The following is an 18,692-nucleotide window of genomic DNA, read 5'->3' on the forward strand; positions in this document are numbered from 1 at the left end:
TCAGTTTTTAAAGCTGTCCCCAAACTAGAGTCAGCCTATTTTTCACACTTCTTTCTCACATCTCTTATTATAAATGTGTCATTTGTCATTGATGCTTCAAACTATGGTCTTTCCTCTACCTGGATATCTTTTCTAACTCTTCATGTTTAAATTCTACCTCTTCTTCAAAGCTATTATCTGAATCTTCTAAATGGAAACATTCTCTTTTTCCTTCAAATTATGAGAACTCTTTAACTGAGTGTCCCTTTGACTTCCCTCCTTATATTCCAGTTATTTATGTGCATGCCTTATTTCTCTTCATGAAATAACGTCGTATTCATTTAGTGTCTCCACTGCCCCACAGCACTGAGCATGAGAGTCCCCAACAATGGATGGTGAATAAATGTATAAATGAGTCATTTTAGAAGGTAATAAGATTTAAGGTGAAGTATATTCAAGGCAACCCCTTGACAACAATTGACAAGGCAAGAGCTCTCCTCCCCTCTCCTCCCCTCCCCTCTCCTCCCCTCCCCTCCCCTCTCCTCCCCTCCCCTCCCCTCCCCTCTCCTCCCCTCCCCTCCCCTCCCCTCTCCTCCCCTCCCCTCCCCTCTCCTCCCCTCCCCTCCCCTCACCTCCCCTCTCCTCCCCTCTCCTCCCCTCTCCTCTCCTCCCCTCCCCTCTCCTCCCCTCCCCTCCCCTCCCCTCTCCTCTCCTCTCCTCTCCTCTCCTCTCCTATCCTTTTTCCTTTTCTTTCCTTTCTCATCCATCCACTGCCTAGATTCTAGCTTACTTTTCAGTTTGATTAAGAGACAATGAATCAGTTGTTCTGTTCTGCTTTCTCTTTCACCTGTGCCTGTGTAGGTGTGTCTGGGCGCATGCACTGTATTTCTTATCTGATATATATCGAGCTCTTTTAGAACAATTTTATAGACTCTGTACACTCTGGTATTATTGCAAGAAACACAAAACAATCTGAAAGGAACAATTTCATAGACTCTGTACGCTCTGGTATTATTGCAAAAAACACAAAAGACGGAGGGGGAGATGAACCTTTAGAGAGGATGGACTCTGAAAAACAAACTGAGGGTTCTAGAGGGGAGGGGGTGGAGGATGGGTTAGCCTGGTGATGGGTATTAAAGAGGGCACGTACTGCATGGAGCACTGGGTGTTATACGCAAACAATGAATCATGGAACACTGCATCAAAAACGAATGATGTCATGTATGGTGATTAACATAACAATAAAAATTAAAATAAAAAAACACGAAACCTTCTGTTTAACTTTTGATAATTTCTAATGGGGCGGGACATATCAATTTCCAATTTCTCTCTGTGGATTGTTGTAAAATCATGTGTTGCATCTGCAAGCAAACAGCAACAACAAATTAAAGTTACCCCCAGTCCCTAGATTGTCTAGGCCATCCATATGCTGCCTACCCATTAGTGGGATGCATGGGCACTCTGACATGTCTAGTACTTCCTAACTTCATTGCTTCACAATGGTAGGGCCTTACATCGGATATTTAACCTCTGAAAGCCTCTGTTTCTTCATTTGAAATAGGAGGCTAATAAGAATCACTTCTTGGGATGCCCTGAGGGTAAATGATAGATAATATTGTGAGAGTTAATGATAGACGTAATTACACCTGAACAGGACACAGAGGAGGTCACCATTAGGGTAAGGATTCTATCCATTGTAACGGTCTTCCTAAGCAAATGGTAGTAATCCTGTGGAGACCTCATATCTTCTTATTTGAAAATTTACAACATGCCAATTTACCTCCATAAACATTTACTGCAGCTATGAAAATTTTAACTTGAGCATAGGCAACTTATAACTGAGTCGTAAAAGCAATACTGTGAAGATAACTTAGGAGCCCACCTAAGACTCTAGCCCTCAGTGGATGAGAATGAAACTAAACTGTATAGGAACTGTTATTAGTAATCTAAAATGCCATCAATATCTTTGATACACTCTTTCTTTAGTGTACCGTCAATGTTGAGTATATAACAAAAATTCTTAAGGGCTCTCATGGGTACATGGATGACATGGATCCTTCAACCCTCTTTTTCCCATGAGCTCTTTTGCTTCCTATGAACAAGGTGTTCAGAAGCAGGTGGTGCTGGGCTGAGGCCCTGAGGCCCAAGGGAATGAAAGGTAGTAGCTCTTTTTGTGCAGTCCTTGCCCTTGAGCGCCCTTTCCACCACTGTATAGGGAAGGAGCTGTGAGAAAAACAGACAGTTTAGAAACAGAAATATCAGTTAAGGGATAGTCAGACAACATTAGCAGTTGTCCTGGAGTCATTGGCAAACACTGGGTTTGCAAGAACTATGGAAAAAGTTGTGATTGATGTGTAAGTGAGAATGTGGATTGGTATATATAGACTAACCAATGGTCCTCAGAGAAGCAGTCATTAGAATCATCTGAGAGCTTACCTGGGACCCAGCCAAGATCAATGACATGAGAATTTCTGGAGGTGGATGCTGGGTATAGAAATGTATTATTTATAACATGCAGCCATGGTTGAGGACCAATGGCCTATGCCTTATGGTACCATTTCAGTGAGGTGATAGCTGGGACACGGGAAATGCCCTCCTGTCTCTTAAATTGCTTATTCATCCTACAAACATTTACTAAAAATGCTTAGGTTGCTCAGTTAGATTTAGCCCTGTCTTTAACAAGCTCTTAATCTAGAGGAGTAGACAGACTTGTGGAAATTACCTGTAATACAATTTGACAGGTGCTGAGTTCACTACTGTGAGCTTTTTCTCTCTGGCAAGAAAATAGGAGGAAGGGAGGGACAGTGAGAGAGGAAATGTCCCCAGAAAGGAACATTTGAAAGGGTCACCTCTCACAATTAAATTTAATTTAAGAAAATGATTCCCTATTATTATCAGCTCCTTTTAAAATATCGATGCCCCATTTCCTAATGGTAAGAGAAATGAGCATTAGTTGGCTCTTACCTTGGGCACTGGGAAAGCTTTCTCACAGCCACTCAGGAGCTACGTTACTTGGATGCAATGTCAGAGATGAAGGTACTGTTGAGCTAGGAGTTGAGTACCTGCATAAGGTCACATAGCCAGTGGGCAAAGAATTACAGTGAATCCAGGTCTCCTTGGCTCTAGATGTGTGTTTTTTGTGCTGGACTGTGTACATTGCCATCCTTGGCTACTTAGAGGCTTGGTGTAAGTTCATTAGAAGCTAAGATTCTAACTCGATGGTGAGCTGAAGGACTCTGGAAAAGGGGAGGTTGAAGGAAGAAGAGAAAGGGTGCTTTTAAGCTCATCCAGAGAAGTGGGGCTGAATAACAGGAAGCAGGGTTTGCAAGGTTCCAGGGATGTAAAGAATGTGCTTAGGAGAGTGAGAAAGGCCCAATGATGTCCACTTACTGAGTACCAGACCATAATTGAGGCCCTTGTGTACATTCTTTCCTTTAATGTTTACATCATCCCTAGGATGGTATTCTTATCTTCATTTTTATAGAAGAGGAAGTTGAAGTTTAGTGAGGTTGAATAATTAACCCAACATCTCACTACTAATAAGTATCGAAGTTGGCATTTGAACAAACAACTCTGTGATTCCGGCTCATGTGATGTTAACCATTGAGCTGGGGCTCAATTGCTTTTTTTATGTCAAATCTTGGGACATTTCCTGTGTGCAGATTTCTAAGGCCTGAGTACGAGAAGCTTATGAGCTAAGGATACAGATAAATCCAACAAGTGACCATATTTCTTATCTCGGTGGGCGGAGCAGAGTACAAAGAGGTGGTTGGGTAACAGTAGTAAGAAGTTACCTGAAACAGGTAGGGAAGAAGGGAAATAAAACTGATGAAGAGAAAATGGGACTATAGCATGTGAGTTGATAGAGGTCCTGGAGAAGATGCCAAAGGAATGTTTGAGAACATTAGTGGACAGAATATCTTACCTTCTGAAATACAGGCAGGACTCATTCACTTGGCAAACAGTTGTTGGGCTTACTGGCCTGGCCCAGAGGGTGGGCACAAGGGTGAGACATGACACTGCCTTCTGGAGGCAGCTGGCATGGAGGAAAGATGTATAAACAATGCACAGTAAAGCCGTGTGCCTCTGTTAGGAAAGAAGCATGCACAAGGTACCAAGGAAGGTAAACAACGAATTGCTACTAACAACCACTTGCTTTAGCCAGAGGGAGGGAGTAAATTCATGCATACGTTGCTTTACTCACTGCATCCAAGCCTGGTGTTTAGCAGACTGGGCTTTCAGCCTAAATGTTGTTGATATGATAGCAAGAGAAAAACATCAGGTGACAGCAGCCTGTGCTTTTCGAAAACTCTTACGTTCACATTCCGGCTTATTAAAAAACGGTGTTGCCATGGCGGGCGTTCTTGTGAGGCCCAACATCTCCATACTTCTCATCTTAAATAAGCACTTAAGAATATGCTCTGCAGCCTCTGATTGCCTTTTAGAACAGAGCAACCTTGTGATGATTAAGCTTTTTCAAGTGCCTCTGTTTAAGTGATGACTTCGATACCCTCCTGCCCTAAAAAGAGTCGTCTTATAGGATGTCTGTAAGAGTTTCATCATTCACAGACATCTAGTTTTACTTGTTTATTGTGAACATGGATCCTTTCTCAGAAAGCTACTGGAGGATACTAGAAACATGAATTCTTTCTCAAAATTCTTTCCCCAAATTCCTGTTTTATTCCCAGTGATGATTTTTAAGTTACTTTCGTTGAGTGTCATTTCTTTAGATATTTGGGGACGTGCCTTAGAGAGCCGGTGGAAGTGTCTGGGGGTGGGAGTAGGGTGAGAGGAGGAGCCAGGCTCAGATAGCCTGTGTTGTGATACTGCTTTTTTTTCTTCAAGAGATTTTTTTCACCCTTACTGCTTATGCTGCTGCAGTCAGCATCCAATAGAGATGTGTTCTGGGCTCATGAGCCAATTGTCTTTCTCCTCGCTGCAGCCTGAAGTCTGAGAGAGGGCTGATGGCTGTGCACAATTTTAGCAAATTGTCATGGGGATTTGGGGGAGGGGAGAGCTTTCCCCACAGGAACAGAGCCAGTGTCATTGAGCACATTTTGTTCAAGTACAAAGTTGACCTGTCTGAAGGAGACAGTGGTCAGCAGTGGTAAGGATCTTTGTCGCCTCACCTTTTCTTTGTGCTCTGTCATTGTTGTTTATGGGAAGAAGCAGCATTTAATCGCTGGACTTGAGATCAGATCTGTGAGGTCAGCAAGCAACAACATTTGTTTTCAGTTAGGGAATCCCACAGGTTAACAGAGGAGTCTGAATGAAAAATTGGGGGAAAGAAAAAGTGTTTGATATTCGGCAAAGACGATGATGTCTCTAAAAGATTAAAGAGCAGTGTAGTGTAATAATTTCTGCATGCAATTGACAAACAAAATTTTGGACATCCGTTACAGTTGAGAAAATTAAGCACTAATCCTATGCATAGTATACACTATCCCAACTAGTGGACTCGGCTGAAAGATTTACAGTGGAAATATTGAAATGGGACTTTAAAAATATTGCATAATATTATTCTTTAAGTTTATCATAACTAATAATAAATCTTATTTTAGGTATGTAAAAATGGGTTATCTTATATTTGTAGATATGTGTATCTAGAAGGTATGAATGTAGGAAATGCCTCATAAATACAAGGTGATAGTGTTATTAATCTTAAGCTGACTTTACCAAGATGTTTTACCTCTTTGATTTTCTTTAGTTTCTTTTATATTGCTGAATAAAAGACTTATTCCTTAAAACTGGCCATCCTCTCTATATCACTAACTTCTATTTTTCAATTTATATATATAAAGGATATAGATACACATTTATATATGCTTATATAAATATACATTTATATATACATATATATTTATATATACACTTATATAAGTCAGTAAATATATATATATAAAGAATATATATATATTCTTTTTTTCTATATAAAGTCACCTTTCTGTATTTGTGATATATCCATTATCCATTGGTATATCCATTGTTATATCCAAAAATCCATTTGTGATATAACCAAATCACAGAGGCCAGTCAGGGGAATCCATAGATAATCCAAGAACCTCTTGCCTCGCTAGGTATCTTGTTGAAATGGGTAGTGTGAAGCAGAATTTTAACTTGTCTGGTGTTCAGTTATTTTCTGCTGTTGACCCTATAGTATAAGTCCTGCTGAAGGGAAAAAATAAATGACAGATAAACTGAAATTTATAAGAGAATTTAATGCTTTCCATTACACTTTGGAAATACCATGTGGATTAGTCTTCTCTCAAATCAGTTGTTTTTATTGTGAAACATCTTTTCCTTTGTAGACCTCAACAGAGATGGAAGCATTAATTTGGCTCTGACCTATTCTGGTTAGAGTCATCTATGTTTTATTGTGAGTAATGATTAGAAAAACATACATACATGATGTAAAAGTGATCATCACGAATGAATCTCTCTGGCATGGTGGTGAACAGTGCCAACTCTGTAGTTAGACCGCCTTCATTCGGTTATGTGCCCTTGGACAAGCAGCCCCCTCCCCACACTCCCACCATCTCCTCCCCACATACCTTTGGAGGGGTATTTAAAGATGGAGGGCTTTTGCGTTGCCAATGCACTAGGACTGTAAAGGACTGTTTAAACAAGTCTTCCAAAAGATTGTTAAGGAAAAAAATTAAATGCAATTGACTTGAGACATTTACCTTCTTTTTACCCTCAGGAAATCCTTAGAAATATAATAGATATAGTCATATGGTAATCCACCTAATAATGGTATGATGATGAATTGGGTACTGTTTCTAAAACATTTTGTATTTCTCAATTGGAAGGCATGCGCTACAAATAGAGCACTAAATTTTATTATGTCAGTGCTAGGGTTTTTAATTATTAGCCAAGATCGAAGAGTGTCTGATTTGGATGCCATAAAACTTCAGAAGTGTTTCTGCTACAGTTTAGAAGTCTGACAGTTGCTATACCAAAAAAATAATGAGGCAATTGAAAAAATAATAGAAACATAGTGATCTGGCATTTCCAATTTTATCATGCCATAAAAAAGCAGCCAAGAAATGTTGGACTGTTTAATGATGCTGGCACCTACCAAATGTCACTGGGCTTTCACAAGGTCATGGAGACTCTGGTTTGACTCAGGGATGTTGGCCAGACCCATGTTGGGAACGGAGGAAGACTGTGGAATAGGGACAGACAGTAGGTGCCAATTAAACCCTTCACTTCATACAGTAGGCTACACACTTCTGTGGGATTCTGCGGGGTAGAGGAGAGGCCACGGGTGGGTGTAACTAAAAGGAGAGCCCATTTCTTCTTACAGCGTCCCATCACAAACATTTCTTAACGTAAGATCCCTGTGGGCCCTCACTGAAGAGACTAAAATTTCTTCAGATGACTGTCAGCTAAAACTGTGTGTTGATGTAACTGTTGCTGTCACAGTTGTATGTATATGTGATCTCTCACAGACAAAAGCTGCTGGAGAAAGGAGTGGTATTTTTGTAACAAGAATGTGTGTGATTTGTTGCCTTTTTCCTTTTCCCCACCTCCTCAGACTGTCATGCCTTACATAATACTTGAGATGTGTAGGGTTTCAGTTATGCCATGTTCAAGATGATTAATGGAAGTTGTGCAATTAAAGCTCCTAAGTTCTCTGGGAAAAAAGTCATAGTATCCCGATGTTTGAGTTAGAGTACGTTGAGTTTGCGTCAGCACTGAGGATATTTTGGGATATTGTAAATGTCACCATTGGTTTTAATGTCCAAGAATCTTCATCATCACACTTAGGAATGTTCTATGAAATAGTGCCTAGAACAGCCTTTGAATACTAGCTAGAAACGTTTAAACCTAAAATTGCTGGGTTGAGATCACATTAGACTCTGACGAGAAAATGTTTAACCCGAGTGAAACAGAGTCTGTTACATTCCTTCAGGCCATGGTAAAATTACAAATTTGAACTCAACATACTGTGTGTAGGCACCTGGGTTTGTGTTTTTCTTTCTTTTCCTCTCAGTCTCAGTCATTGTTAAGCCATAGTGTATGTGTGAATATGAGCTTTTTATGGGATCAAGAAAAAAATCTAAATTAGCCTTCTATTGTGTTTCATTTGAAAATATTTTGAATCTCGGATAAAATAATTTAAGAAATTGAGACTGTTTCAATAAAAATACATTCATAAATGTCTGCTTTTTTCTCTCATTGATAGAAAATTTTCCCAGCTCTTGTGCTGACCTCTGAGCTCTAAGCATTTGGCCGTATGTTGATTGAATGAATATAGAGTAATTTACACCTAAGAAGTTAAGCTTTAAATATTGATTAGTGTTATTGTATTTACTTCATGTTAAGTTTAGAAGCCTAGAGATTATTAAATGCCCACCAAAATAAAAGGAGAATTGACTCCTTTCTTCATGTTCTGTAGGAATGCTAAACCTTTGTTCCTGGTGTGGCCTGCAATGAGGAAATTAAAACAGGAAAAGTAGTGTTTGGTGTAAAGAATATCTGTCTTTCCACATGGTAAAATTCTGAAATAGGTACAGGGCGCAAAAACAACAACAACAACAACAAAATTCCCATCTTGTTATCTGAGTTAAAGGGCTGTAATATTTGAGAATAAAAAGAAAATAGAAAAATTATTGTTAACATGTTAATATTATATATTTACTATATTATACTAAAATATAGTAAATACATGGTATTGGCTTATTAAGAGTATATATACTATGTATATACACACACACACATACACAATATAGTATAATACACTTTATAAAACACATCAAAACAAAACAATCACATAAAATCAGTGAAATCTCCGTGGAGATTTTCTAAGAAAAAAAATGAAAATATCTGTTCGAGTATATTAGGGATTTATACGAAATGATAGTTCAGTGTTCTTTGGGGTTTTATTCTAGAGCTTTCTATAAGTCCTTATGTGTTCTTCCAAATAAAACATGAAATGTAAATTTTAAGTCATATTCTAGGTTTCTTAAATTTGTAACATGAGCAGAATCTAAGTTTGTAATACATACGCTGCTCTTAGAAATAGGTACATAACTTGGGTGAATGTGTGTGTGTGTGTGTGTGTGTGTGTGTGTGTGTGTATAATTACATACATATGTATACATTTGCATATGACTGAAAACAATATTATGCAGTGGGTCCACAGGAATTTCAGGTGGTGGTCAGAAGTTATTTGTTATTTTTCTGGGTTCTCTGGCTACTTAATTTACCTTTCTCAGTAGCTTCTTTTCCAAAGTAGGGGCTATATGTCTCATGTTTAGTTATCCTGAAAAAAACTTTCTATAGGGAAGTAAAACCAAGAAAATGTTACTTACCCTTAAAGTCAGCATAGCCAGTATTCTAGTTAACAGGTGAATGGAGCTATTAATATGATTTTGGAATTTAATTATTTGCTTTTTTACATACCACAGTCTTTATTTGTTTTAATTTCAAATTAGAGAAAAATCAACAAACATTGAAATTCACATATTCATACCTTAAAAGTTTTTAGAAACCATAGCTATTAGAATTCGACAAAATTAGAAGGAACAACCACCCACACTTTTTAAGTCAGGTTTTATAGGACAAATCTATTATCTTATGTTCGAGGAAATTGACAGACATTTAAATGTAGTATGAAAATACTTAAAGCTAATTACAAATAACTTTGGGTTGGCAGTTTTTAATTGAGTGCCCCTTTTATGGACTGAATGTTTGTTTCCCCCTAAAATTCTTATGTTGAAGCCCTGTTTCCTGTACGGCTGTATTTGAAGATGGGGCTTCTAAGGAAATAATTAAGATTAAAGTCACAAGAGTGGGACCTTGATCTGATAGGATTAGTGTCCTCATAAGAGACACCAGGGAACAAACTTTCTCTCCTCGTGCATGCACCAAGGAAAGGCTGTCTGAGGAATAGCAAGAAGGTAACTTCTACAAGCCAGAAAGCACTCTTACCAGAAACTGTGAGAAAATAAATTCCTGTTGTTTAAAACACTCAATCTGTGGTATTTTCTTGTGGCAACCAAAGCAGATTAATACAGCCCCTGTTAAATTCCATTAGGTGTAAAGCAGTGGTTGACTCCCAACTGGAGATGATTTTGCCTCCCCCTCACCCCTAGAGAGGTTTGGCAATATCTAGAGACAATTTTCATTGTCATAACTGAGGACAGGAGTGCTGCAGGCATTTAGCATGCCAGGCATGCTGCTAAACATCCTATAGTGCACAGAACAGCTAGCTCCACAGCGAAGCCTCTATGGCCCAAAATGTAAATAGTGTTGAGATCGAGAAAGCTTGAGCTTCCTTTTAGGATGCGTTTTTTCTTGTAAGCTGGAGCAAGTCCTTTATGGAAACAGGTAGATTGTAAAGAAACATACATTTAAAAGCAACAATATCCTGTGTGTTAGGTACAATTTATTTCCAATATTTGCAAGCCAATAAACTGTAATTTCTAGAGTTAATCAAACTCCTGTCCACCTAAATGAAAACAAAACAGTGAGTGTATATGAGTGTGCATGCATATAATTTTTTCTAAAAGTTAATCACATTTTAAACTTCCATAAATTTCCTACCACTGGATGCTTGTGATTTTAAAATAAATATTGTATATGTAAATTTGTTCACCTTGTATTAGAATTGATAATTATAAATTAGCATGGTAGAGCCATAAGAAACATTTTTGGAAATGCATGAAACAATATTTCCTGACTGCCATTTTTCCCCCTTTGGCAAAATTTTTGTGAGATATTTCTATCATCTTAGCTGAAAAAAAAAAAAATAGTAAGAATTTTCAATAGGAAGCTACCAAATTCCTTTGCCAGAGTTTCTGGCCAATATCTGAGCAATGAGTATCTCCAGAAAGTGCTTCAAAAACATTTGTATATCTCAGTTGTCCCAAAGGAAATACTGGTTTTGTTTTAACAATTGAAATACATAGTTGCAGTTTGAACAGTTTTTCCTGAACACCAGTATTTCCATTGAAAGTTGGAAAAGACTTATGAGTATAAGCTGGTACCCTTATAATTTTTTCATTGCCCCTTTATTTCCAGAGTTTACCCAAATATGACCCAATAATTTTAATTCTACCACATAGTTACCGTTTGGCAGCTTAATAAGACGTCTTTTTATATTCTGACCTCATAATCACAGTGCGCCTTTTATTTTATTTATGCCGCAGATTAGTTTGTCTGATTTTCAAATAGAATTTTGAATTTTTAGTTTATTAGGTTTCACCAATTTCTAAGGAAGATATTTCATTTTTGATTTTTGTTAAATACTAGAAATAGCTAAGAAACCATTTTTTTATATCTCTAAATTGCCATCTGTAGTTCTATTCAGTTTTATCTTTATTCTACAATTTATATCTCACTATATACATCATACACTGTATGTACATATACATAATTTTTATTTTTTTATTTTATTTTTTTACATATACATAATTTTTAGATATGCACTGTATATGCTCATACTATTAATTATTTAAAAGTACACTTCACTGGGGCACCCGGGTGGCTCAGTCGGTTAAGTGTCTGCCTCTGGCTCAGGTCATGATTCCAGGATGCTGGGATCGAGCCCCATGTAGGGCTCCCTGCTCAGTGGGGAGGCCTGCTTCTTCCTCTCCCTCTGCCCCTTCCCTCTGCTCATTTTCTCCTTCTCTCTCTCTCAAATAAATAAATAAAATATTTTAAAATAAATTTTAAAAAGGCACTTTACTAAACTAAGGTGTGTAAAAATTATTTTGAAGCTCACACAGTTAATCTAAACATATAATCACAAACTCGTACGCATTTCAAAAGCTGATGAGAAAAATCCTTAAATTCACAGTCGAACAGTTTATAACTTCAGAAATTAAAGACTTGATGAGTTGATCTCTTGAATGACCATGATTGGTCTCATACAGGCTTTTAAGACTATAAGGGGAAAATTTTGACTTTTTTGGAAAGATTACTTTTAAAGTAAGGTAGAAAAAATATTGGAAAAAAATGGACTTAGTCTGAATTGATACTTTACTGAACTTCCTCCATTCCCTTAAAATATATAGTATGTACATTACAGTGATGTTTTTGAAATCTGTGTTCAGTTAACCTATAAAAAACCATTTTGAGTGGCGTCGAAGGTATTTATGGTATAGACCCTATAGAGTGGCCTGCTAGTCAGCTGGCTAGTTCACTGACAGGAAATGTCAGTACAATCAACAAAAGCAAACCACAGCAATATAACACTGTAAGAAATGTATTAGAATGGCATTTTCCGTAGTGGATGTGGCAAATGCAGAATGATGATTGAGGGCCAAGCTTATATTATTAATGATGGGCATGCATTGTCACAGGTTTCCTTTTTGCATTTTTTTTTTTAGTACTTTTAACCGATACAGTGCTAAATTAAGCAACTGCTGTTTGTTATTAGCTTATTGAGAGCCTCTTATACCAGAAGCCATGAGTGAAGTTGGCGCACTATCTTGCTCAACCCTTATACATCACGAGTGAAATCAGTGGTGGTGTTGCTTTTCTACCGAAGAGGTATGGCCACTCAGAGAATTTAACTCCTACACGGTCACACAGCAAGTAAATAACAAAGCTGCTATTCTGCAATTCGAACCGAGCTATGTTGGATAGAATGTACAATTATATGGTAACAGGTAGAATGGCATAGAGCAATCCAAACTGAATAAAAACTACTTTCTATTTTAGCATTACTCCTAGCAGCCCAACTTAATATATCTTGAGGTGAAATCTTTGGATGATTTAGAATATAGTTCCTTTATACAAATGTGCATATGTGAGCGCTAGATCTGACTGAATTTCTGTACTTAGATTTTTGGAATGTATTGTCACTGTATAGATTTTAGGACACCAAATACATCACATCTCTACACAAATCTAGTTTCATCCCTGGTGAAACTTACAAACCTTCTGTTACCTTTCCTCCCTTTATTATGGCAAGCTTTATCGGGTGTTCAAATTACTGGCCTCTGAATAAAAGCGTTCAGTTAGTACAGCTCAGAATCAAAGTTTGGTATTAGAGTTAGTTTTCATTCTATTAGTTTCCTAGTCTCCAGAACAGAGTTAGAGTAGAATTCATCTTTAAGGACTTACTAAGAAGTGTTCATTCATTCATTTTGCAAATGCGTATTGAGGTATGGTGCTGGGACCTCAGGTGTAGACTGTGGACGGACATGGAGAGTACCAGTGGCACGTTCACCTTAACTCTTAACGAAAAGTATATCCTGGTGATTTTCTCCAGAGTTTTAGGCAGTCCTCTAGAAGAGGATATTTATTCTAACTTTTTCTTGACCTTTTTATTTGTCAAACCACAATTATTCAGCAGCATAGCCAGCATTAAACACGTTTTGAACTCCCTAGGAAGCTGAGTTTATCTAACGTCAATTGCAGAGACTACTCTGGTTTTTTTTCCCACACATGTCGATGGAAAATTCACGTGGCTTTGCAGAATTGTGTTTTTGTAGTGTTTTTTTGCCTGATATAGCAATAACTTGGAATACTATTAAAATGCAGATCCCTGGGCCCCCCAGAGCTACCACCACAGACTGTAGAAGAGGCCTGCTCGTCTGCATATTTTCACTGAATATCCTCAGTTGATTCTTAGGAACATAGCTTTTGAAAGTGAAGTTTCAGTGCAGTCAATCCAAGCTGTGTATAGAAAGGTAGCATATGTAAGAAATTAGAATGGCATTTTTCCGAGTGAGTATAAATACAAAACAAAAACCAAAGATGTGAGCTTCTCTTAAAAGGTTTGACATGATCTGACACGGAATGTATATAGGGCAATATGATTTGTCTCCATTTTTTCAATCTGAACTGTGTTAATAGGGAGGAGGGGCTGGGTGGTTTGTGTGACGGGAGGCACTCGGATGAAGAGCTTAGGAAGATCAGTGTTAGTGTTGGCCAGGCCTAGTTCAAGGCCTAGGGCTATCTCTGTGCTATTTTATGGAGCTATAGAAACTGATCTGAGTGAATTGACAGTAACCGAATCCTCGGGGTGGATATAATCTTGCTTATTTTCACTTAAATAGATCCAGTATTAGTATGAAAAATGATGTGACGATACCGAGAACCAGAATTTCTCTTAGAGCCAAATTGTTCTTTGTCCTGAGAGAAAGCAGGTTTTCTCTAGGACACCTCAACTGGCTAGCCCTGAGATCTTACCATGTGTTAGCCATGAACTTATTTATGTTGGCCAGGCGTTCGCTGTGGTTTCTCCTGTGACTCTAAGTGTTGTTTTTGGGTAAAAGTTACTTTTCATCTGGATGCTTTCAAGCTAATAACAGATACCAAGCATGATTTCCTGTGGAATAAGTCATAAATATATAAATGTTACTTTGTGAACACATCAATAGGCATAACTAAGAGATATTATAAAAATTACCTTCATGCCGATATTTGGTTTTTCTTTTGTTGGCTATATGATTAAAGGGGTGGGGGTGGTGGCAAATAGCAGCTCCTGACCTTTACCTTGCTCACAGAGTGCTGTGCAGGGCCATGGGCATGACATATACATTATCTCCTCTGATCTTCATAAGAAACGTATGGTGTAGGTTATATAGCAATTTTGAAATGGATAAAAGGCCTGAGACTTAAAGAAGTTAGTTTTGTATGCAGTTCCTGCTGCTGATGGGAGACCTAGGCCTCTACCCTAGGTCTTGGGACCTGTCAGTTTCTTGGTATCAACTACTGTCTTCTGCCACCTTCTGATTTAAAACATTATTGGTGATGCTTTATTACATAAAGCTTGCTAAAATGAAAGGCAGTATCCTATGATATTAGCCCTTTGCAGAAACTTGTTCCTAAAAACCTGAATCAAAACAAGTCAGAAATAGATCTTTCAAATTAGGATTGTGACCAGATTTTTATCACAAACTCAAGCATGCTGCATCAGTTTACAGTATAAGGTCAAATGATGGCAAATGGGTTTTTCTTAGAAAAAATCAAAGAAAGCTCAGGAAAAGTGGTTGATGGCTTCAACTGAATCTTTCTTTGACCCTCCCAAACAGTTGTAATTAGATTTATTGGTGAAAGAAGTTGTTGAGGTAATAATTGATAAGACCTTTCATTATAAAGACTTGAGAACATATTGAAATAATATGGAAACAGTGGAATGATGATAGTATTGAAAGAATATGAAATAAATCCCTTATACACTATTTCATATTACAGACTTTAATATATGTTTTTGATGAAAACAAATATCCCGAAAGGAAGGGTATATTCACATTTCTTACTTTTTTCTAATGTTTTGTTTCTCCATTTTACATTATAAATCTTTTGGAGGGTATATATGTCTATTTCCTATTGTTTTATAGCTCTTGGGCAATGGAGACTAGATTTATCTTTGAAAGGTTAAAGGCTACATTTTCACCGGTGTTTCATTATACTTACTAATCTCTATGTACAGTGGGAACATATGGGCATTTTCTTTTTTTCGCTGCAAATTTCTTAATATATGGGTTTGTAAAGCTTAGTAGTAATTTAATTTTATTTGTTACGAGATACTTGTAAAGGTGCTTAACTGAAGACACAGTGTGCCTTGAATCCTCTAAGTTCATTTCCTTAGAACTCAATACAAGTAAAAATAGATGCTAAAACTTCATGTTTCTTTTGGGTTCATTAAAGTTAACCAGGAGATTTGGAAGGAGCTAATATTATTCTTCATTTCATATTCTTTATTTTAATCTTACCCTGGCAGTCGGTAGATTTTTAAACTTGGACGTAGAAATATTAGTGCTAATATTAAAAGAAGGGGACTTCTTTAAGCTTTAAGACTTTCTCAAATGTCTTAACACTTCATTTTGATAATGCATTTGGGTGAATTCATTACTTATTCTAAATGTATGATAAATGGATATGGACAGTACAGTGTGTTAGAAACCCATGGTAGATCCAGGTGGTAGGTTTGCATTATTTTTATTTTTTAAGATTTGCTGGTCTAAGCTTTTTTAAATGGTATTTTCTGCTTTTGTTTTTTTAGGGTCGTTGCTCCAGGGAGAACTGCAAATATCTTCATCCACCCCCACACTTAAAAACACAGTTGGAGATAAATGGGCGCAATAACTTGATTCAGCAGAAGAACATGGCCATGTTGGCCCAGCAAATGCAACTAGCCAATGCCATGATGCCCGGTGCCCCATTACAACCCGTGGTAAGCATGTTTTCAGTCCTCATTCATCAAGTTTGTAATTCCAAGTGCTCAGTTTCAGTATGAAAGTAGTGAGTGCACTCGGTTAAGTGAACATAGGTAACAGTATCAGGTGTCTAGCATTTTCTAACAAAATTACCAAGCAAAGCCTGAAACAGTTTTCACACTGTGAAGTTACTCATCTTCTCACTAAATCATGTGGAAATTTACTTATGGCATGTTTTCCCCCTAAAATTCTCTTCACATGAAATCCTATGATTTGCAGGAGTTAAAATGGTCATCAAACTGATCGATATAGTCCATGTGCATTTTCAGACTCCTTTAATGGTAATAATATTTTTAAAATGTGGTATAGATCATCTTTAGTTTTGAGAAAAATTTTCCCTTTCCTGCTTCCTTGAAGAGAATCTGTTTGCATCATTTTCTTTATTGAAAAGGAGCCTTTGTTATTCTTTCAAACTCAAAGTGAAATTATTTTGTAGTTAGAAATGCTAGCAAAATTCTGACAGTGGTGAGTCAATATCATGCATTAAAAGAGAACTAATCAGGAGAGGCAGAAACTCCCAGGGCTTTTAAGCAAAGAGCTAAATACTTTAAACTGTAGGTGGTCATAGAGATTTAATGTTTACTGAGCAGTGTATGTGAATAACTTTTGATTCTGAGCACATATATTTATTTATTTATTTGGAGTTTGGGGGAGTGTATATGATAAATGACTTTAATAACCTTTACTCACATTTATTCATAAAAATGTAAGATTACTATCATAAGTAATTTTAGATTACAAAAGGTTATTCTGATGTTAATTGTGATACAGTAATTACATATTTAAATGCATGTTAAAATTTGTAATGATCAGAATATATCTGTCAGTAATTTATGTCAGTAACTTATATGCACTATTATGGGGTTGTGGGAATGTGAGGACCCATATTTTTCTGATATGCTGACTGTAGCATGTGTGCTAACTAATTTTTTTCCTAATACATTTTAACACCTGAACTCAATGTAATTATTATTCTCTCTTAGAACTTAATGCACCAATCATTCCAAAAAAGAGGGGGGGATTGCATTTCGAGGTGGGAGGGATCTCCATATCACATCGGCAGTGATACCAATTATCAGTACTATACAGTTGAGGTGAGAGAATATTATAATTCTGTGTCTGTTTTAACTTGATATATTTTTTTCCATTATTGGGGGCTCAGTTAAAAATATGATATCTTAAATTTATTTGTGTGGCATTTGCTAGTATTATATCTGCATTGGAATAGCATGAAGATTTCCATGTGGTTAAAAAAAAACAGTTATAAGCATTCTCGCTAGCATAAAATACAGGACAAGATGTGTCTTTCACAGCTGGCCCTCTCACACAGTTTCAGAGAGATCTGATAAATCCTTGGGGTGGCTACTACTTTGGCTGATATAAGATTTCTCCTTGATGTAAGATACTTTGTTCCACTTAAACATTTAAAGGCTGCTAACCGTCAGGCTCTACCCTCTCAGTGACCGGAAGCACCTCTGAGGTCAGCAGGTGTAATTCCTATACTGCCAGAAACAGTGCTGGTCACGTGGCATTGAGCTCCTCACTGTGAAGTCTTGGCCCATCTCCTGACTTAGTCCTTGAGCTTTACTCTCAAGGCCATTCCAGGGTCATCATAGGGGTAATCCTGGGACAGACTGTAAACAACATTTATGCTCATGTCTGTAAAATACAGTAACAAATTTGTGGTGTGCATGAAATCACGAAATCACAATTTCTGAAACCAGCAGACAAATCACATGTCCTGGTGTTTTTGTTGGAAAATTCTCTACTTAGACAAAACATTTATTTTTATTAGTTGTGAGCACATTCGGGCTTTATGTTAATTTTCCCTGGTATGACTAGATTTGAATGCAGAATTACCCTTCTACTAAAGGCATCCTGAGATCATAGTCTAAAAATATACTCTGTTCAGGGTGACATTTTTGTAATAAGTATAGAAGTCATTTTAATTATTCAATTTTAAAACATTTGAGGCTTTAATGACTGTAGAGAAGGCTTTAATCCAGGAAGTTTGTCTTCAGGATCCCACCTGAGACTTTTCGATCCTTTGTGTAGTCAGCCCTGCTGATGAGAGTAATCATACAGAGATTCAGAAATAAATGAGACGGTCATAACCAGCTGATTACTGGAACTTGAATGCTGGGTCAACAAATAGGGATTATAACAGGGCTGGAAGCCGCCAGGTGATTGACACACAACATGGTTGCCACTCAAAGAGCATGGACGCTAGTATAGATGTTAGTGTTCAAAGACACAGCACACGTTTGAATCCAGCCCAGGTAGGGGTTCTATCGAAGGAGGTGATACTGTGAGTAGATCCATAATATCAGGCGTGGTAGGAGTATCTGAGCAGTTTCAGGGTTTGTAGTCAAGTAGGTGAAGCCTCTTAATTTTTTTAGGGCAAACCAGTTTGGCCCCTAAAATTGTAGCTGAGGGAACACGAAGAGGGAGAAGGAGCAGGGAAGTTCTAATCAAATCTGGAAACTTCTCCTATTGTACCTGGCATATAGCGAGATCAAAAATTACTTGATG

At 37.4% G+C, this 18,692-nt stretch overlaps 1 protein-coding gene across 17 annotated transcripts in view; it reads left to right on the forward strand.

The window, feature by feature from the left end:
* The window catches only part of MBNL1 (muscleblind like splicing regulator 1), a 201,540-nt gene that overhangs the window by 142,982 nt on the left and 39,866 nt on the right, over positions 1 to 18,692 (forward strand). For 13 of the 17 annotated variants that reach the window (XM_027584022.2, XM_027584005.2, XM_027584004.2 and 10 more), the window contains 2 exons: positions 15,947 to 16,117; positions 17,144 to 17,254. In XM_027584022.2, coding sequence (XP_027439823.1) covers positions 16,049 to 16,117; positions 17,144 to 17,254 — 180 coding nt within the window. In that variant the 5' untranslated portion in view covers positions 15,947 to 16,048. The remainder of the gene's footprint in view (positions 1 to 15,946; positions 16,118 to 17,143; positions 17,255 to 18,692) is intronic. The other 4 variants (XM_027584012.2, XM_027584013.2, XM_027584015.2 and 1 more) reach the window with 1 other exon arrangement.

Source organism: Zalophus californianus, chromosome 1, assembly GCF_009762305.2.
Source record: "Zalophus californianus isolate mZalCal1 chromosome 1, mZalCal1.pri.v2, whole genome shotgun sequence".
NCBI classification, from domain to species: domain Eukaryota; kingdom Metazoa; phylum Chordata; class Mammalia; order Carnivora; family Otariidae; genus Zalophus; species Zalophus californianus.